Source organism: Lonchura striata, chromosome 2, assembly GCF_046129695.1.
Source record: "Lonchura striata isolate bLonStr1 chromosome 2, bLonStr1.mat, whole genome shotgun sequence".
Taxonomy (NCBI): domain Eukaryota; kingdom Metazoa; phylum Chordata; class Aves; order Passeriformes; family Estrildidae; genus Lonchura; species Lonchura striata.
In genome coordinates this window covers 44,544,122-44,559,627 of record NC_134604.1, presented here as the reverse complement: position 1 = coordinate 44,559,627, position 15,506 = coordinate 44,544,122, and the positions used below count along the sequence as shown (strand labels likewise).

At 42.4% G+C, this 15,506-nt stretch overlaps 1 protein-coding gene across 1 annotated transcript; it reads left to right on the top strand.

The window, feature by feature from the left end:
- The first annotated feature begins 2,754 nt into the window (after positions 1 to 2,754).
- POGLUT3 (protein O-glucosyltransferase 3) lies at positions 2,755 to 14,968 on the top strand. The gene is made up of 8 exons (XM_021529377.3): positions 2,755 to 2,968; positions 7,668 to 7,865; positions 8,237 to 8,523; positions 9,278 to 9,494; positions 10,837 to 11,033; positions 12,011 to 12,205; positions 13,231 to 13,335; positions 14,184 to 14,968. The coding sequence occupies exons 1-8, from the start codon at positions 2,755 to 2,757 to the stop codon at positions 14,307 to 14,309; spliced, it is 1,539 nt and encodes a 512-aa protein (XP_021385052.3). The 3' UTR covers positions 14,310 to 14,968.
- Positions 14,969 to 15,506: the final 538 nt, after the last annotated feature.

Genomic DNA, 15,506 nt, shown 5'->3' with positions numbered 1-15,506 from the left:
GAGAAACCTGTCTGCCACGTGCCGTGTAATAGTGTGAGACTAATCACAGTCTTGCAGCCTTAATTACTACAGCCAGTTTTGTGGTACCTGAGCAGTCCTTCAGCCTGGTTCAGGAAGAAAACATGGTTTATGCACTATGGTCGTTTCTCTGTCCACCCAGTAGGTCATGCATGTACTCAGATGATCTTTGAGCATTCTCCCATCTTTATGACATTTTAAAGAAGGGACAGAAATGTCATGGTTTCATCAAAGGATGTCAGGTTGGGTGTCACTTCAGAAGGTCTATGGTCCAGCCTCCTGCTCACAGCAGATTGGCTTCGAGGTCAGGGCTGGCTTTTTAAGGCTTCATCTATTTGAGGCTTGAAAATCTCTGAAGATGGAGACTAGACAGTCTCTCTGGGCAACCTATGCCTCAGCCTATAAAATGGAGATGTTACAGGGTGACCATCTTTTCTTTCAACTCATGCCACTTGTCCTTCATCCTTCTGCCCTACACCATCTCATGATCTTCCTGGGGGCTTCTGTGAGGTCCACCCCCTCATCAAAGGGACCTTAACAGGCTTAGCAAGTCCAGCTGCCCCAGTTTCTCCTTGCAGGGCTGGTGCTCCAGCTCTGCCATCTCAGTGGCTTCCCCTGGACTTGATCCAGTTTATTGATGTCTTGTACTGGGGAGCACAAGGCTGGATGCAGGATCTAGATGAGGTCTAACAAGTACTGAGTGGAGGTGGATAATGACTCCCCTCGACTTCTGCCCTTGTTCCTTCAGCCCAGGCTGCTGTTGGCCACTGTTAGTGCCATTGATGGCCCATGTCCCTCCATGCCCACCAGGACCCCCAGAGCCGTTCCCTCAGAGCTGCTCCCAGCCCATACCTGGGGTGGGGTGGCTATTTCCCAGGGAAAGGGGTGCAAGAGCACCATCAGGCCCTGATTCCTCTGACTCTCCCTGCCCATGGGCACTGTTTCAGCCCAGCCTGGGGCCATCAGTCCCTGCCCCACTGATGGCATAGGTCATTGGTCTCCATCTCTCCTCTGCCCTCCCTGCTGTGGCCCTCTCTGCAGGCTGACAACCGCAGGACAGCAGCTATCCCAGAGTGGTGTCTGACCCTGATTCCCCTCACAGGGACTGATCCTGATCTGCAGATTGATGTCCCTGCCTGACCTCAGCCCTGCCATCCTGAAACACTACACAAGTTTTTTCTCACCTCTTGGAAGCATCAAACATGGTACACTGTGGCTATCTGAAGCGAGGGAATTGAAGAGACTAAAGACAAAAGCAAGGAGGAAACCAGACTTGGTAATTCCTCCTTCAAGGAACCTGTTTTTCATTGTTTGTATGCATAAAGACTTGATGTTCATGTTATTCAAAACCAGGCAGAATCCATTTGTGCTCTCATTGCTTTGCATGTGAAAATCCAGGCTTGCCCAAAAGCTAGATTTAATTCTCCTACAGCCTTGTAAGCCCTCCCATCTACTCATACCTTGAAATACTTTCTAGTAGCAGCAAATGTTAATAATGATAAAACAACCTTAGGAGACAAATCATTGGAGTTTTACCCTCTTTACTTGTAACCCACATTTTAAATCCGTGAAATTATTTTGTTGTTATATTTTCTAGAGGATGATACCGTGATCCTTTTTTCCCCCCTCACCAAGCATCACAGCACTGATGAGAGCCACCAGCAGCATCTCATCCACAGACCTCAGGAGCACCTGGGCATGGGTGCATGGTCTGAGCCTCCTCTCTGGGACAGGGAGCTAAGCCCAGTGATAGGGAATCAGGTGTCAGTGAGTCCTAATAGGGTCCCTGCTCTGTCCTTCACTTTAAATTCAATTGCTATGAGAAATCTTAAAAACAGTGAGGAATTTCAAATTATGTCAGGTTTGTTGTTTGGGTTTTTTTTTTTTTTTCCCTTTTATAGCAATCACTGTACATCAGCTGACACAAGGCAGTAACAATAAGCTATAGAGAAAGACGATATTTTCCTCTCTAAATTCCAGGCCAGCTCTTCAGCTGCTGGTTGAGTGTATCCTTAACCACAGGTAACGCGTTCTTTGAGAGAGGGCGACACACCCCCCGATCATCTGCTCCTCAGAGTCCCGCAAAACGCCCACAGTCAGGGAAGAAAAACCTCTCGGGACAGGCAGCCGCAGCCCAGCGGCTCCGAGCCCGCTGCCCGCTCTCAGAGCGCCGTGCTGCATTTCCCGCTGCCCGGGGCAGTGCCCGGCTCCGAGCCCGCTCTCAGAGCGCCGTGCTGCATTTCCCGCTGCCCGGGGCAGTGCCCGGCTCCGAGCCCGCTCTCAGAGCGCCGTGCTGCATTTCCCGCTGCCCGGGGCAGTGCCCGGCTCCGAGCCCGCTGCCCGCTCTCAGAGCGCCGTGCTGCATTCCCGCTGCCCGGGGCAGTGCCCGGCTCCGAGCCCGCTCCCGTCCCGAGCCCCGCGGGCAGGGCGCGCTGCCGCCGCCGGCCCGGCGCACACGGGCTGCGCTGCGCTGGGCTGGGCTCTCACCCCGCCACTTCCCTGCGGACATCGCGGGACAGCCCGGAGTAGGAGGAGAACCAGGAAAGTCGCCGACGGATTCGGCCACCCGGGCAAAGCCCGGCCCTCTCCTCGCCTCCCTGCGGCTCTGCCCGGCCCCGGCGCCGTCGGAACGCCCCGCGGGGCGGGGAGCCGGCGGGGGCGCAGGGCCCGAGGAGGCTCCGGACCCGCTCCGAGCGGCGCGGTGGGGCCGCGGGGGCCATGGGGGCCGGCGGGGCCATGGGGGGCCGCGGGCTGCTGCCGGTGCTGCTGCTGCTGCTGCTGCTGCTGCTGGGCGCCGCGGGGCCGCTGCTGCTGCAGGCGGAGCCCGTGAGCGCCGAGCGGAGCCTGGCGTGGGGCCCCGGGCTGGACGCGGGCATCACCGTGCCCGTGCGGTACTTCTACATCCAGGCGGTCAGCGCGGCCGGACGGAACTTCTCCCGCTCCCCGCCAGGTACCGATAGTGTGCTCCGCGGGGCGGGGGCGCGGAATGAAAACCGCGCCGCGGTTTTGACGCAGAACCTGGCTGGAGGTGCCCGGCTCTTCCCCTCTTCCCTTCCTCTTTGCTTCCTTCCTTCCTTCCTTTCCCCGTTCCGTGCGGTGGCTGTGCCATCGCTGCTCCCAGGCTGCCCCCGCGTCCTGTTCCGCAGCGGCCGGGACACGTGGGATGGCAAGCGAAGCCCATGGTCAGAGCCTCCTTTCTTCTGGTGCTGCCCAGTGCCTCCTCTGCTCTCACCAGTATGGAATTTACAGCAAAGAACCGTAAGCTCAGAAAGAACCGGTGTTCCTAGAGCTAGTGGACGTAAAATCCCAGTACACAGCTGGGAAGTGGTAACGTAATTATTTTAACGCCGCGCTCACACCAGTTGCTTAAAATCTCTATCTCAGTCAGCAGAGCCCTCTGGGCTCTGTTATCCTACTGCTGCTGCTCCGTTAAGGAGTAATTTTCATTTGTTGTTTACTCAGCACAAGCACAAAGCATCCCATGACACTTCTCCTAAGGGTGGGAATTGGGTTTGTTCTTGCAGGCCAATGGTATGATGCAAGTCAGCTGTTTGCTGCAAGTTAACTCCACACACTCTATATTAATAGTTTAAATTTGGAATAAGAATTACTTTTGTGTCACAGATTCCATAATGAAGATAACCCTGAGGTAGCCCCAGAGGAAATCTAGTGTTTCTAATTTACATAGGGTAGAACCTACTTAATTTGCTGTGTATTGTTTACTGATCACAGCGATGGTACTGAGAGGGCAGCTACCAAGTATGCACGGCCTCTTCATGTCTTGTTAGAAGGCTGCTGCTTGCAAAATTAAGGAGTAGCTGTATATCATACAGGGTATGTCTTCCATCTGACAGGAGTGTGGATGCTTCAGATATTTCAGGTCTGGGCTTTCTCCATCTGCTGCTGCAGCTTGGTGCTGGATGTCAGCACAGTTTTGTAATTGCAGTCCAGAATGTGACTGCATGCTCACTGCCTGTGCGGTGGCAGCTGAGCCGTGGGTTCAAACAACAGGTTGCTAAAGGTGAAAAGGTGTGAAGATCAATTGGATTCGCATGCTAGTGTATGTCCTCCAAGATAAACTGGGAGGACATGGGTACTGAGAACCTAGTTTTGATCGCAGCGTGTTCGTGTGTGTTCGTATTGATGTTAATAAATTCAGTGTCCCAGGAAAGTTTCCAAGTCCCCGTGCCATCTGGCATGGGGGCATCTGGCATCTCCATGCATCCCATAACCTGCTGTGGCCTCCAGTCAAAGACAGAGCATGTGTGCTACCAGCAGGGAAGAGCTGTTGCCTCAGCCTGTGCTAACTGCTGTCCAATGCCAGGAATTGTTTAGGAGGGTGCCTAGAATCCTTAAAAAAATTAGCAGTAGAGTTCATCATATTCCAGTGTATGAGCACTGTTTAAAGGATTCATAGAGACCCTGGCTATAAACTTGTGTTCTCGAATAATTTAAAATGTTCAAATCTGTAAAATGTCATTAAGAATTACAATTAACAATATTTATTTAGGTGCCACTCTCCAATATAAACTAAATACATCTCAAAATATACCTGTTGAGATAGAAAAAAATTCACATTATCACCCCTATGGCAAAACAGAAACACTGGTCAGAGTAGCAGAGCTGCGGTTAAGGCATCACATTTGTGAAATTTGTCCAAATCTATTAAATTATTTTTTGTGTACATTAGAATTTCAGTCAAGTGTGTAAGGACTCAATGGGATCCATTATAAAACTTGTGTAGCATAATTAGTAGATTTTAAATCCAGATTTGTTTTCTAAATATCTAGTCTGTTCACCAGAATTGATATGCACCATTGCACATTACACTGGAATTTCAACCTAGAGGCTGTAAGTGTTTGACCTGCCTTTGTAGGAAGATGTTGAATGATGCAGAATTCATTCTTTCCCTGGAAAAATTATTTCAAAAAAAATTAAGAAAATCCCTGCTGAAAATACAGAACTTTATTTTAGTGTAAACTGCATAGATTTTTTTCCTTTGTCTACTTGGATAAGCTTTATCCTTCTTTTCTGCTAGGTTTTATCCTAGGTTTAACAACTGCCAACCATGTCTTTATATACTACTGACCATAATAAAATCAGCTGTTAACTGCTGTTCAGATGATCTACACACTCTGCTAACAAATATTTCTCAAGGCTTCCCAGGTATTCTTGCAGGTTTCACCAAATGCTTTCAAAGAGCATGCTTCTTCCAGCTCTCATTCCAGTGCTGCCAAACAGAGTTGTACATCTCAGTTCACTCACCTCCATACCTGGCCACTGCAGGACCTCTCTTTGGTTCTTTGGTTACCATGATCCCTGGGCTTTTGTGATGGTCACACACAAGACCTGTATTTGTTACTGGGTGTATGCTCTTGCATCCGACTCTGAAAGCATAGGCTAATAATTTGTGTGTCTCTGTAGTGAGTCCATCGATTTTGTGATTTTCATCTGTGAAAGTAACCAGCAACAATTCCAGTAAAACAGTTGAATCAAAAAAATCTTCTTTTCAGAAATTTAATTTCTCTTCAGCATACATGTCAGAAATGGGGTGACTAGGTTTTTTTTGTTCTTCTCTAGCAGTTTGCCTAAATTCAGTATCTTTTCCCTCTTTCCCTCCATTTTGTCACTTGTTCCCCATGTGTGGTGTACCTCTTTTGCAAGCTGCACAGGAGAAAAAAAAATGCGTAAAGCAGGTGGATTATCTGGATTTCTTAAAGTATCCCATTTTGTCTGTATCTATATTTTAGTCTCTCTTCAGTACTGGGAAATTATTTTGGACGTAAATTGCTGTCTCAGACATGTTTTCAGAGTAACAGAGAAGTACTAGTAGTGCTGATTCAGCAAGGACACATTTTTCTTTTGTAATTTCTTTGGATTGAGAGAAACAAAAAAAAAAAAACATGAGTGAAAATACTATGGTAACTTCCTCCAAATAAAAAATAAAAATCAGCAAAAACTGTTATGATTAAGTATACAGTAGAGGCCTTGGCCCCATTACACAATGAATGTTGTAAATTACAAACAAGAAGTCTGTTTCCTCCAGTGAATTATTTGTACTTACACAAGATACTCAGTCTCATTTTTCTTCCTCTTCACTTTCAGTGGAGTTAGCTTTTTCCCAGAGAGCTTTGTTATCAGTCACTTCCCTCACCAAATGATTCCTATATCTAAAGTGCCACAACAAAACCTAACATGTCCTGTGGGTACATCAAGCGCTCATCATGTCTAGAGCAGGACACATATAACTAGCAGGGGAAAAGACCTACGTAGTTACTTCCTGTAGGTGAGGACAAGGATAATATTCAGTAATATTTGACTTCTGATTTCACAATATTCACTCATTTTTATGACAGCTGAAAACTTACTTTTCTTCAGTGGAAATCACTATACCAAATAAAAATGCTGTTTAATAGAATGGATACAAGGAGACAATGACGTGATACCAACAGGAAACAGTTTTCTTTGTGAACCTCATGAGATACTGTGGATGTGAATACTTATTCATCCAAATAATACTAGGTGATAGTCATAGGGAGAGGGTACTTGGTTAAAGTCAGCTACTTTGAAGCTAGTTTAAAATGGTGGTTGTGACTTGCAATGACCTTTAGAGGCAGAAATGTTCATTCTTTCAGGATAGTAATTTAATCTGAATATTCTTGCACAGTATTTGACTTGAATTCAATTTCAAGACCCAGTGATCTAAGGAAGACATGATTAATCATTAAAAGACTGGTACTTACCACATCAGTGAATTTATCTGTGGATGCGAAGTATAGGGTTACCTTTGACATCTCAACCATTTAGTGCTTTTGGGACATATTCAGATTTTAGTAACATCTTGATTTTATCTGGATTTTTTCAGTTTCATTTATTTCTGTATACTACTTGTTGGTAGCATTCATTTGTATTTGTTTGGTTCACAATGCTTAGACTGTCCTACTCCTTTTTTTTTATTAATAAGGTTGACAATGACCACTTGTGATAGGACTACAATATATTTATGTTTATGCATACTCATATTGTCCATAAATTATTCCATGTCTTAGTGCATTAATGATGAAATGCTGGTGATCTTTAAGCACAGGTCAGACAGATGTCCAGGGAGCATCTCTACTATCATTCTCTTATCCCTGCTTTTCAGTAGCTGAGACTTTAAATGTGCAAGACAGTCAGCAGCAGCCCAAAGCTGAACAATTTGTATGTGACTCCTGCATGCTGCAACTGCCTTTCCACAAGCTGGCAAGTATTCTTTTCTCCTGTTACTTTAACTTGGTTTCCTGTCTTTCTTACTCCAGAGGAAATTATTGTTCCTCAGAGCACTAACTTGAAAACTTAGAATAAAACTTAATCTTAGCTTCAAAATACTGTTAGCCATTCCTTCTGTCTTGTAATCAAATATTTAACCTTTTATCTACACCTGCAGATTTTCCATTTAGAGGTGTGCAGTGACTAAGAATATTTGGTAGGATGATATTTCATCACTGGAAACTAGTTTTTACGAACTTGGTATAATTTAAAAATTGTAGTGAACAATAAATTAAATTCAATGGTCTTAATTCAGTGGAGTTTGCTCATTACCTTTATTTACTAGATGTAATTCTAATAGCTTAAATTGGTTTTGTCTGGTTTTATTTTCCTCTTGCCAGGAAGAACACAGTTCAAAGTGGTAATTAAAGCACTTTCTCCAAAAGAAGTAACCAGAATTTACACCCCTCGGCCTTTGGATAGAAATGATGGTACATTCCTTATGCGGTATCGGATGTATGGAAGTGTCACAAAAGGCTTAAAAATTGAGATATTTTATGGTGATCAGCATGTGGCTCAATCACCTTATATTTTGAAAGGTAAGGGTATTTTTTGATATAATGTGTCAAAGTTCTGAATTAGGATGTATTTGAAACTGCAATACCTGGGCTGTGGTAGCTGTGGACAGCTCAAGCAGTTCTGAATCTCCATGTGCTTGGCAGGTTCACAGCAGTGGAGCTTCATTTAGCAGAATAATTTCACCCAGATAATAAAAAGTCTTGTATTTCTGAAAAAAGAAGAATGTTGCTGTTTTCTCAGTTACACTGCAGAATTCCAGAAATTATAGGAAGGATGATTGCCCAGGAAAGCTTTAGAAAGCATGGTATAAAAATGCCAAGCCACTGTAATGTATAAATTATGTGTGCTGTAGAATCACACATACAGACTCTGGGTGCTTTGTTTTCCACAGAACCAGTTTATCATGAATACTGTGACTGTCCTGAAGAAGACCCTGAGATCTGGCAGGACATGATGTCCTGTCCATCCCAAGAGCCTCAGATTACAGAAGACTTCATTTCGTTTCCCACCATTGACCTGCAGCGAATGCTTAAGGAAATGCCAGCAAAGTTCAGCCAAGCACGAGGTGCTATTGTTCATTACACCATTCGGGATAATCACATCTACCGGCGCTCCTTGGGGAAGTACACAGACTTCAAAATGTTCTCCGATGAAATGCTCCTGTCACTGGCCAGGAAGGTATCGGTTTGGATCATGGCAGACTATCATAGAACCACAGAGTGGTTGGAGTGGGAAGGGAGCTCTGGAGAACATCTTGTCCAACTCCCCTGCCAAAGCGGGTTCACCCAGAACTGGTTGCACAGGATCACCTCTGGGGTGGGTTTTGAATATCCACAGCCTGTCTGGGCAGTCTGTTCCATGGCCCCATCATCCTCACAGTAAGGAAGTTTTCCCTCATACTCAGATGACACTTCCTGTGTTTAAGTATATGCCTGTCTCCCCTTGTCCTGTTGCTGAGCACCATTGGAAAGATTCTGGCCCCATGCTCTTGACAACTGCCCTTAAGATATTTATGAGCATTGACAAGATCCCCTCTCAGTTGTCTCTTGTCCAGGCTAAACATAATTTAATATGGCAGTACTGCAATTGTTGTTGTATCTTCACATGTATGATTCCTGAAGAAAGATTTGACATTCCATCAAGACAACATTGGGTGTTAGGAGTAATGTGTGGGGCTGGTCCTGGCAGTAATGAAAATCCTTGGAAAGCTCCAAGGGCTAAGGCCCAGCTGGGAGTGTTCTGTGGCCTCTGGGTGTTCCTTCCAAACTTGTTTGCAGGGCAGAAGCTTGGAATTCATGCATTGAGCAGAGCTAAATCTATGAACTATCTAGTAGGTGCACTGAGTCTACGTAACATGAGAGAACTGAGGAATAGATGTAAGAGTGACAGACAGCTTCTCTGTGTTATTATCCTGTCTTGGGTACACGTTTAGGTTCGTCTTCCTGATGTGGAGTTTTATCTCAATGTTGGAGACTGGCCCGTTGAGCATCGGAAAGCTAATGATACACCTGGGCCCTTACCTGTCATCTCCTGGTGCGGCTCTCTGGATTCCAGAGATATCGTCCTGCCGACGTATGATGTAACCCACTCAACTCTGGAAACCCTGCGTGGAGTCACCAATGATCTCCTTTCCATTCAAGGAAATACAGGTGAATTAGAGAGTATGGATTTTAAAAGAATTTTGTGATTTTGAAGAAGCAAGTTGCATTCAAATAAGGTGTTGAAGTCTTCAGTTGAAAGTGCCCTGGGACATCTCTGAATACAAGCAGCTTAGTCTTTACAGATTGCAAACATTTCTCAACACTGCCACTACGCAGATGTATCATTTAGAAACAAAATTTAAGAAGTGCAGTTTGCAATAAACATGAATTTTATGTTAAAGATGTCCAGAAGATGCCTAATGTGACCGGGCAAAGTAAAACTAAATGTAATTAAAAGGCCTTTCTCCTCAGTAAAGGGCTCAAATATATTTATTCTAATCAAAGTGTCACCCTTTTTCTGACTGTGTTGTGGTCCAATGTTCTGTGTACAAAAAATTAATTTGAATCCTGAAAGAAGTAAGCTGGTACTGTGCTTCAGCCTCTTTCAAATGAGAAAACATTGTATATATGAAAAAAATACCTCAGAGTGAGATCTCTTGAATTGCTTTTCTGGCTTTGAAAGAGGAGTCAGCTTTACTGACAGGTGTCTTCCTCCCTGTCAGGAAATTAAAGAATACTTAGGGATCATACAAATGGCATAAGCAATACCTAAGGAGTAAAACTAGAGTGGAAAGTAATTTCTTTTTATTTAATTAGTTCTCGGTTCCTCTTTTCTTTATTAGTTTTTAAATTAATATTTCAATTAAATGGTCAGTGAGAGGCATTGTGTGTTTACTGATTTAGTACAGCTGCTTTTCCAATTCGGAGACAGTAAGAGACTACTCCATTTAGTAGGTCCTTCAGGGAAATTTTCAGCAGAAAGGTGAGGAAGGGCATATTTAATGCAGTAAGCAGAGATTAAGTCTTTCAGACTCTTGCTAAGTATTTAGAGGACACAGCATAGCCATTTAATTTCTTTTTGAAGGCATCATTAAGTGGTTCTTCAAGGGCCTAACTAAATTGCTGGGTAACAGAGGTGGATTTTGCTAAAGAAATTAGGTTATTGTGGCAGGCTTTATGGATGGAGAATTGCTTTAATTATTAGTATTTTCCTTACGTATTTTTTAATAATCCCTTAGGTAGCTTTCAAGATAGTTGAAGTTATTGAAATTCAAAATTGTTGAGAGGAAAAGCAATTTTCTGTATTTCCTTGTATGAGTTTCTCATCCCAAAATTCGAACCAGAATTGAGAGTTTAACCCTGTGATTAATAAGGAGTTATGGGAAACCCTGCCTGTCCTACCATGTCTCCAAGTGTAATGCCACTGTCAGACCAAGTTCCTTATTTGCCTTGAACAGATCCTGCACATTTCACTGCTGTTTGCTTTTGCCTTATCACTCACTGCTCATAGGCCCCTTCTGGGAAAACAAAACTGAGCGGGCTTTATTTAGAGGTCGAGACAGCAGAGAAGAACGTCTCCATCTTGTCAAGTTATCCAAGAAAAATCCAGAACTACTAGATGCTGGAATAACTGGATATTTCTTCTTCAGAGAAAAAGAAAAAGAGCTGGGGAAGGCTCAGCTGATGGGCTTCTTTGACTTCTTTAAGGTAGCAATCAAATTATGGTTTCGGATTAATTTTGCTGTCAAGTTCTACCAACTGAAAAGACAAAGTTTACTTTTGTTAATTCTTTTCAGTAAACAAAACAATTCTGCTGCTGTGGGCGCACAAGTCCATGCAGAGTAGATAAACCACTTGTAATCAATGTCCTAGTGTGACACACTTGTAGAGAAAGCCAAGAAAGACATTTAGAGAGACATCTTGGCTTATTTTTATGTTATAATAGACTGAGAAATTGGATTTCTCATCATCTGGGTTTCTTAGATTTGGGATAAATATGAAAACAATGGACACAACCTACAGCCATTTAAAGTACACTATGGATGTCAGAAAGAATCTTTGTAGTAACAAATCAGAAAAATAGATTAGTGTTTTTGTTCTATCTTAAAATAAAAATTCTACTGCAAGAGAGATATAAAAAATAAAGGGGACCGAGTCCTGTATAAAGCCATTATAATATATAGCATTTGAAGTTCTATTCTGAAGATCAATATTTCAGAAATGCTGTAACAGCCAAGAACATCTGCCAAAGCAGTACATTCATAGTTATTTCTAGTATAATGTTTCAGCTTATTTTATATAATAGTACTTTTCAGGTTATTCTATATAATAATGTTAAGTCAGAATAAATTTACTCTGTTTGAATTGAAGTATAGATTAGTTTTCTTTCCTTCCCTGCTGTACCCCTTGCTCTCTCCCAGGACACTTCAATAGGACGCCCATCAGGCAGTTCATGTGACACAAAGGTTCTTGACTGTCAGCCTCATGTTGAAAACAAATCCTTTTTCCATTATGTTATCCAGAAGACCATGAAACTACACGTGCTTAACGCTAAAACGAATTTGAAGATGAAAATGAATAAACATGATTACTTCTTGCCTGTTAAAATAATATTTTATACAGTCGTTGTTCCCATTCTGATACAAAGCATTTCACCTTTCTTTTCCTCTCTCTTCACACTGTAGTACAAATACCAAGTGAATATAGATGGCACTGTAGCAGCTTACAGGTTTCCATACCTCTTGCTGGGTGACAGCCTTGTATTGAAGCAAGATTCCCAGTACTATGAACACTTCTATGTTGGATTAAAACCTTGGAAACATTATGTTCCAGTTAAGAGAAACTTAGAGGACTTGCTAGAGAAAATAAAATGGGCTAAGGTAAGCTCCATTATTGATTCAAGTTCAAAGTGATGAACAAACATGTAAACAATTTATCTGAATAGTCTCTTCTTTTGTATTTACACATATATATTTTGCATGAACTCTGTTGAAATCCTGGAATAAGGGAAGTACATTTTGTTGTTAGTATAAAATGGGGAGACCTTATTTGAAGTAACCATCTCTGTTTAGGGCAATACTTAAGTGTTCATTTTAGGTATGGGCAGAAGAGTTCATGAGTCAGAGCCTTAGTATACTGACTAAGGTAATTGTGAAAGAAACAACCAGATTCCTAGATAGTACTTTAATTAATGCTATAGCTTTCTTAGCCCCTGATTAGAGCAGAAGTCACTGCATGTTCTATTTGAATGTACAAAATATTGCTGCTCTCTGTAACATACTCAGAGTGAGAGGCTGGGATCCTGTTAGCAAACAGATACAGTTCTGTGATTGAAAACACCATTTGTGCTTTAAGTCAAAGTGTTGTTAAGGTTAAAAAAACACGGGAAGAGTTTCTTTTCTGAGAGTACTATAGTTCTACCTAAGGAATCAGAGGACAGTACTAAAAGCTTTGCAACATAGACCTAAAAAGCTTGAGAATAAGTACATGAATTCATGCAGTTATTTTTAAAAAGAAGACATTGAATTCCATTGCATTGGACAGGACAAGAGCTGTGGTTTTGTCCTCTGTAAAATTAAGTAGGTCTGGGAGATATTAGAACTGATTATGAAGAAGCCTGTGGCTTGGACAAAATGGTAGAACAGTAATCAACTGAGTTTTCAAAATTGTACAGTTAGTCATGAAAGTTGTTATTGATAGTCCTAAGGTAGCAGTAAGTGACAATAAAAGCAATCCAGTATTTTTAAACAAATCTGCAATTTTAATCGTGCCTTTGCAATCACCAGTAATTGCAGTTAATTTTGCAGATTTGAATAGCCCATTTAATAAAACTTCTAATGCTAGTCAGGCTTTGAGCAACTCACTGATTGCTCTGTTATTCATTTGTTTCATCTGAATTTTCCAGGAAAATGATGAGGAAGCAAGAAAAATTGCTAAAGAAGGACAACTAATGGCAAGAGAATTACTTCAGCCTCACAGGTTTTACTGCTACTATTATAAAGTGCTCCAGGTGACTACAATAGATCACTTTATTATTCTCCCCGCAGCTGCTACTGATGCTACAAATTTCATATTCAGTCCTTAGATCAGTAGTAGACAATGGTACGTTATTCATAGGAGATCAGTGCGAAGAGCTTTGTTAAACCCTGCTTCATCATTAAAGAAGCTACCTGACATCATAGTTATTTTACAGAATCAGGAATTTTTTTTCTGCCCCCATCCCCAGTCAGCCCTATTTTCATTGTCACTTGGTATTTGGTTTCCAGTAGATCTCTGTGAGAGATAATCTGTATATCCAGTTTTCTTCCATTTCCCCTTCATACTTCTCACACTTACATTGTGAGCTACTCTACTGCAAAACAATGAATACATGGAAAAAAAGTTCCAGAAGTATGACTAGTAGAGTGTAGGGGATGAAGCAGGCCCTGTAGTCATTGCTTCCTTAGAAAATGCAAATCTCTAGTGAAAGAATTTTCTCCTCTCTGAAAATATCTTTTTCCTGTACTGCTATGCAGGCAGATGACAGCTTCACCAGCCACAGGTTAACACAAAGGTTGGAACTGTTCAGTGTACAACAATGACATTTTTATGCATTATCTGCATAAAATGGTTAGGCACAAATGACGACAATATTCAAGTTACCATAATAATAGGCAGAAACATGAAAGGCTCGTGTTCAGAAGCAACGTGGCCCATTAGTAGGTGTGTTACAAAGACACCTTGTGCAGAGGTTGTGAACAATGGCATAAGGAGCTTGGATAAAGGTAGGCTGCTGAGTGGAAGGGAGGAGGAAAATTCTGCTTCATGAATTATATGTTGGTGCTTATAGCATTCTTAAATGTTGTTTACATATTTCAGAAATATGCCGAACGCCAAGCCAGCAAACCTGAAATACGGGATGGAATGGAACTTGTACCTCAGCCTGATGACAGGGACTCAGTGTGCAGTTGCCACAGGAAAAAGCCTTTAAGGGAAGATCTATAACTGTACTGGATGGAGAAAATTACCCACTTAAAATGCGAGACTAGGAATTAAGCTGTGAAATCTAAGATTCTTATGCAGTAGCAGGCATTATTAGTTATTCTTCTTATATTTTCATACTCTTCCTGCTCATTCTGATCTACAATGTTGGTTCTCACAGTTTTGGCTCCATGACCACCACCAGACAGACACTGAGCCTGCAGTGGGGAGTGTCTAGGGGATTTGTTTGATGTACTGCATCATCAGAAGGCAGAGCACAGAGCTGCTCGTGTTCCAGATGGGACCTATTAACCGAAGCTTTGTGAGGAACTAGTCACCACAAAACGTCTTGCCATGAGTCAGTTCAAGTTTTTTAAAGGAGCATTTGTGATACATTGAAACAGTGTTATGATTTCTTCATAAAGTTTACCTCAGTGTTAGATTGTTTCTTGTATACAAAACAATTTTCGAACTAGACAAAGAAAATGAATATTTGAGATGTAATGGTATCAGATCTGGTCATGCTTTCAGATTATTTTGTGGTTTCTGACAGGTGATAGACAACATGATATAACCCTCATCAATTTTAGAGGGAAATGGAGAGCAGGGGGAGAGATTAGAAAAATAAGTTTATAATCATCATGGCTGCGAATCACCAGAATTAAATGCTGCTTTAAAACAGACTCTGTAGCTATCACAGTCACAATGCTTTGCGTGCCAAATCACCACTCTGAAAACCTGTTCCCTGCCAGTGACTGTCTGTAAATGTAGGCACAGATCCACAAATGGACTTGGGAATTTCAGGCCATGGGCAACACTGGTGTCTTAGTTCAACAATACTGTCCACAGTATTCTGGACTATGTGAAATCTGAAATTTCAACCACCTAGGTTTAATTCTTGTGTAATAGTCTAGGGTTTAGAGTCCATGTAAAGCCATTTTTTCCAGAGGGTGTCTTAGCTCCAGACTGGACAAGAGGTTTTCAGGTCTTCTGCTGAAGTTCATGTGCAGCCATGAAGCTAGCAATGCAAAATTCACAAGGGCAGCAGGATCTGGTCATACCTTTGTGATAAAGTCTGCCTTTGGATGGGGCAGGAGAAGAATCCTAGTCCTGGATGCAACTCCAAATACCTCTATTGATTTTTGCCCAAGTTTGTCTGCTTCAAAATGCATGAATAGTCCTGGAAGGAGACAGCAATACCAAGACCAGTGCCCACAAGCA

Excerpts from the sequence above, each read along its gene's own strand:
- POGLUT3 (XM_021529377.3), top strand. The coding sequence starts at position 2,755 with ATGGGGGGCCGCGGGCTGCTGCCGGTGCTGCTGCTGCTGCTGCTGCTG. Across the intron at positions 2,969-7,667 it reads CTTCTCCCGCTCCCCGCCAG|GAAGAACACAGTTCAAAGTG; the intron begins GTACCGATAGTG and ends TCCTCTTGCCAG. Across the intron at positions 7,866-8,236 it reads ATCACCTTATATTTTGAAAG|AACCAGTTTATCATGAATAC; the intron begins GTAAGGGTATTT and ends TGTTTTCCACAG.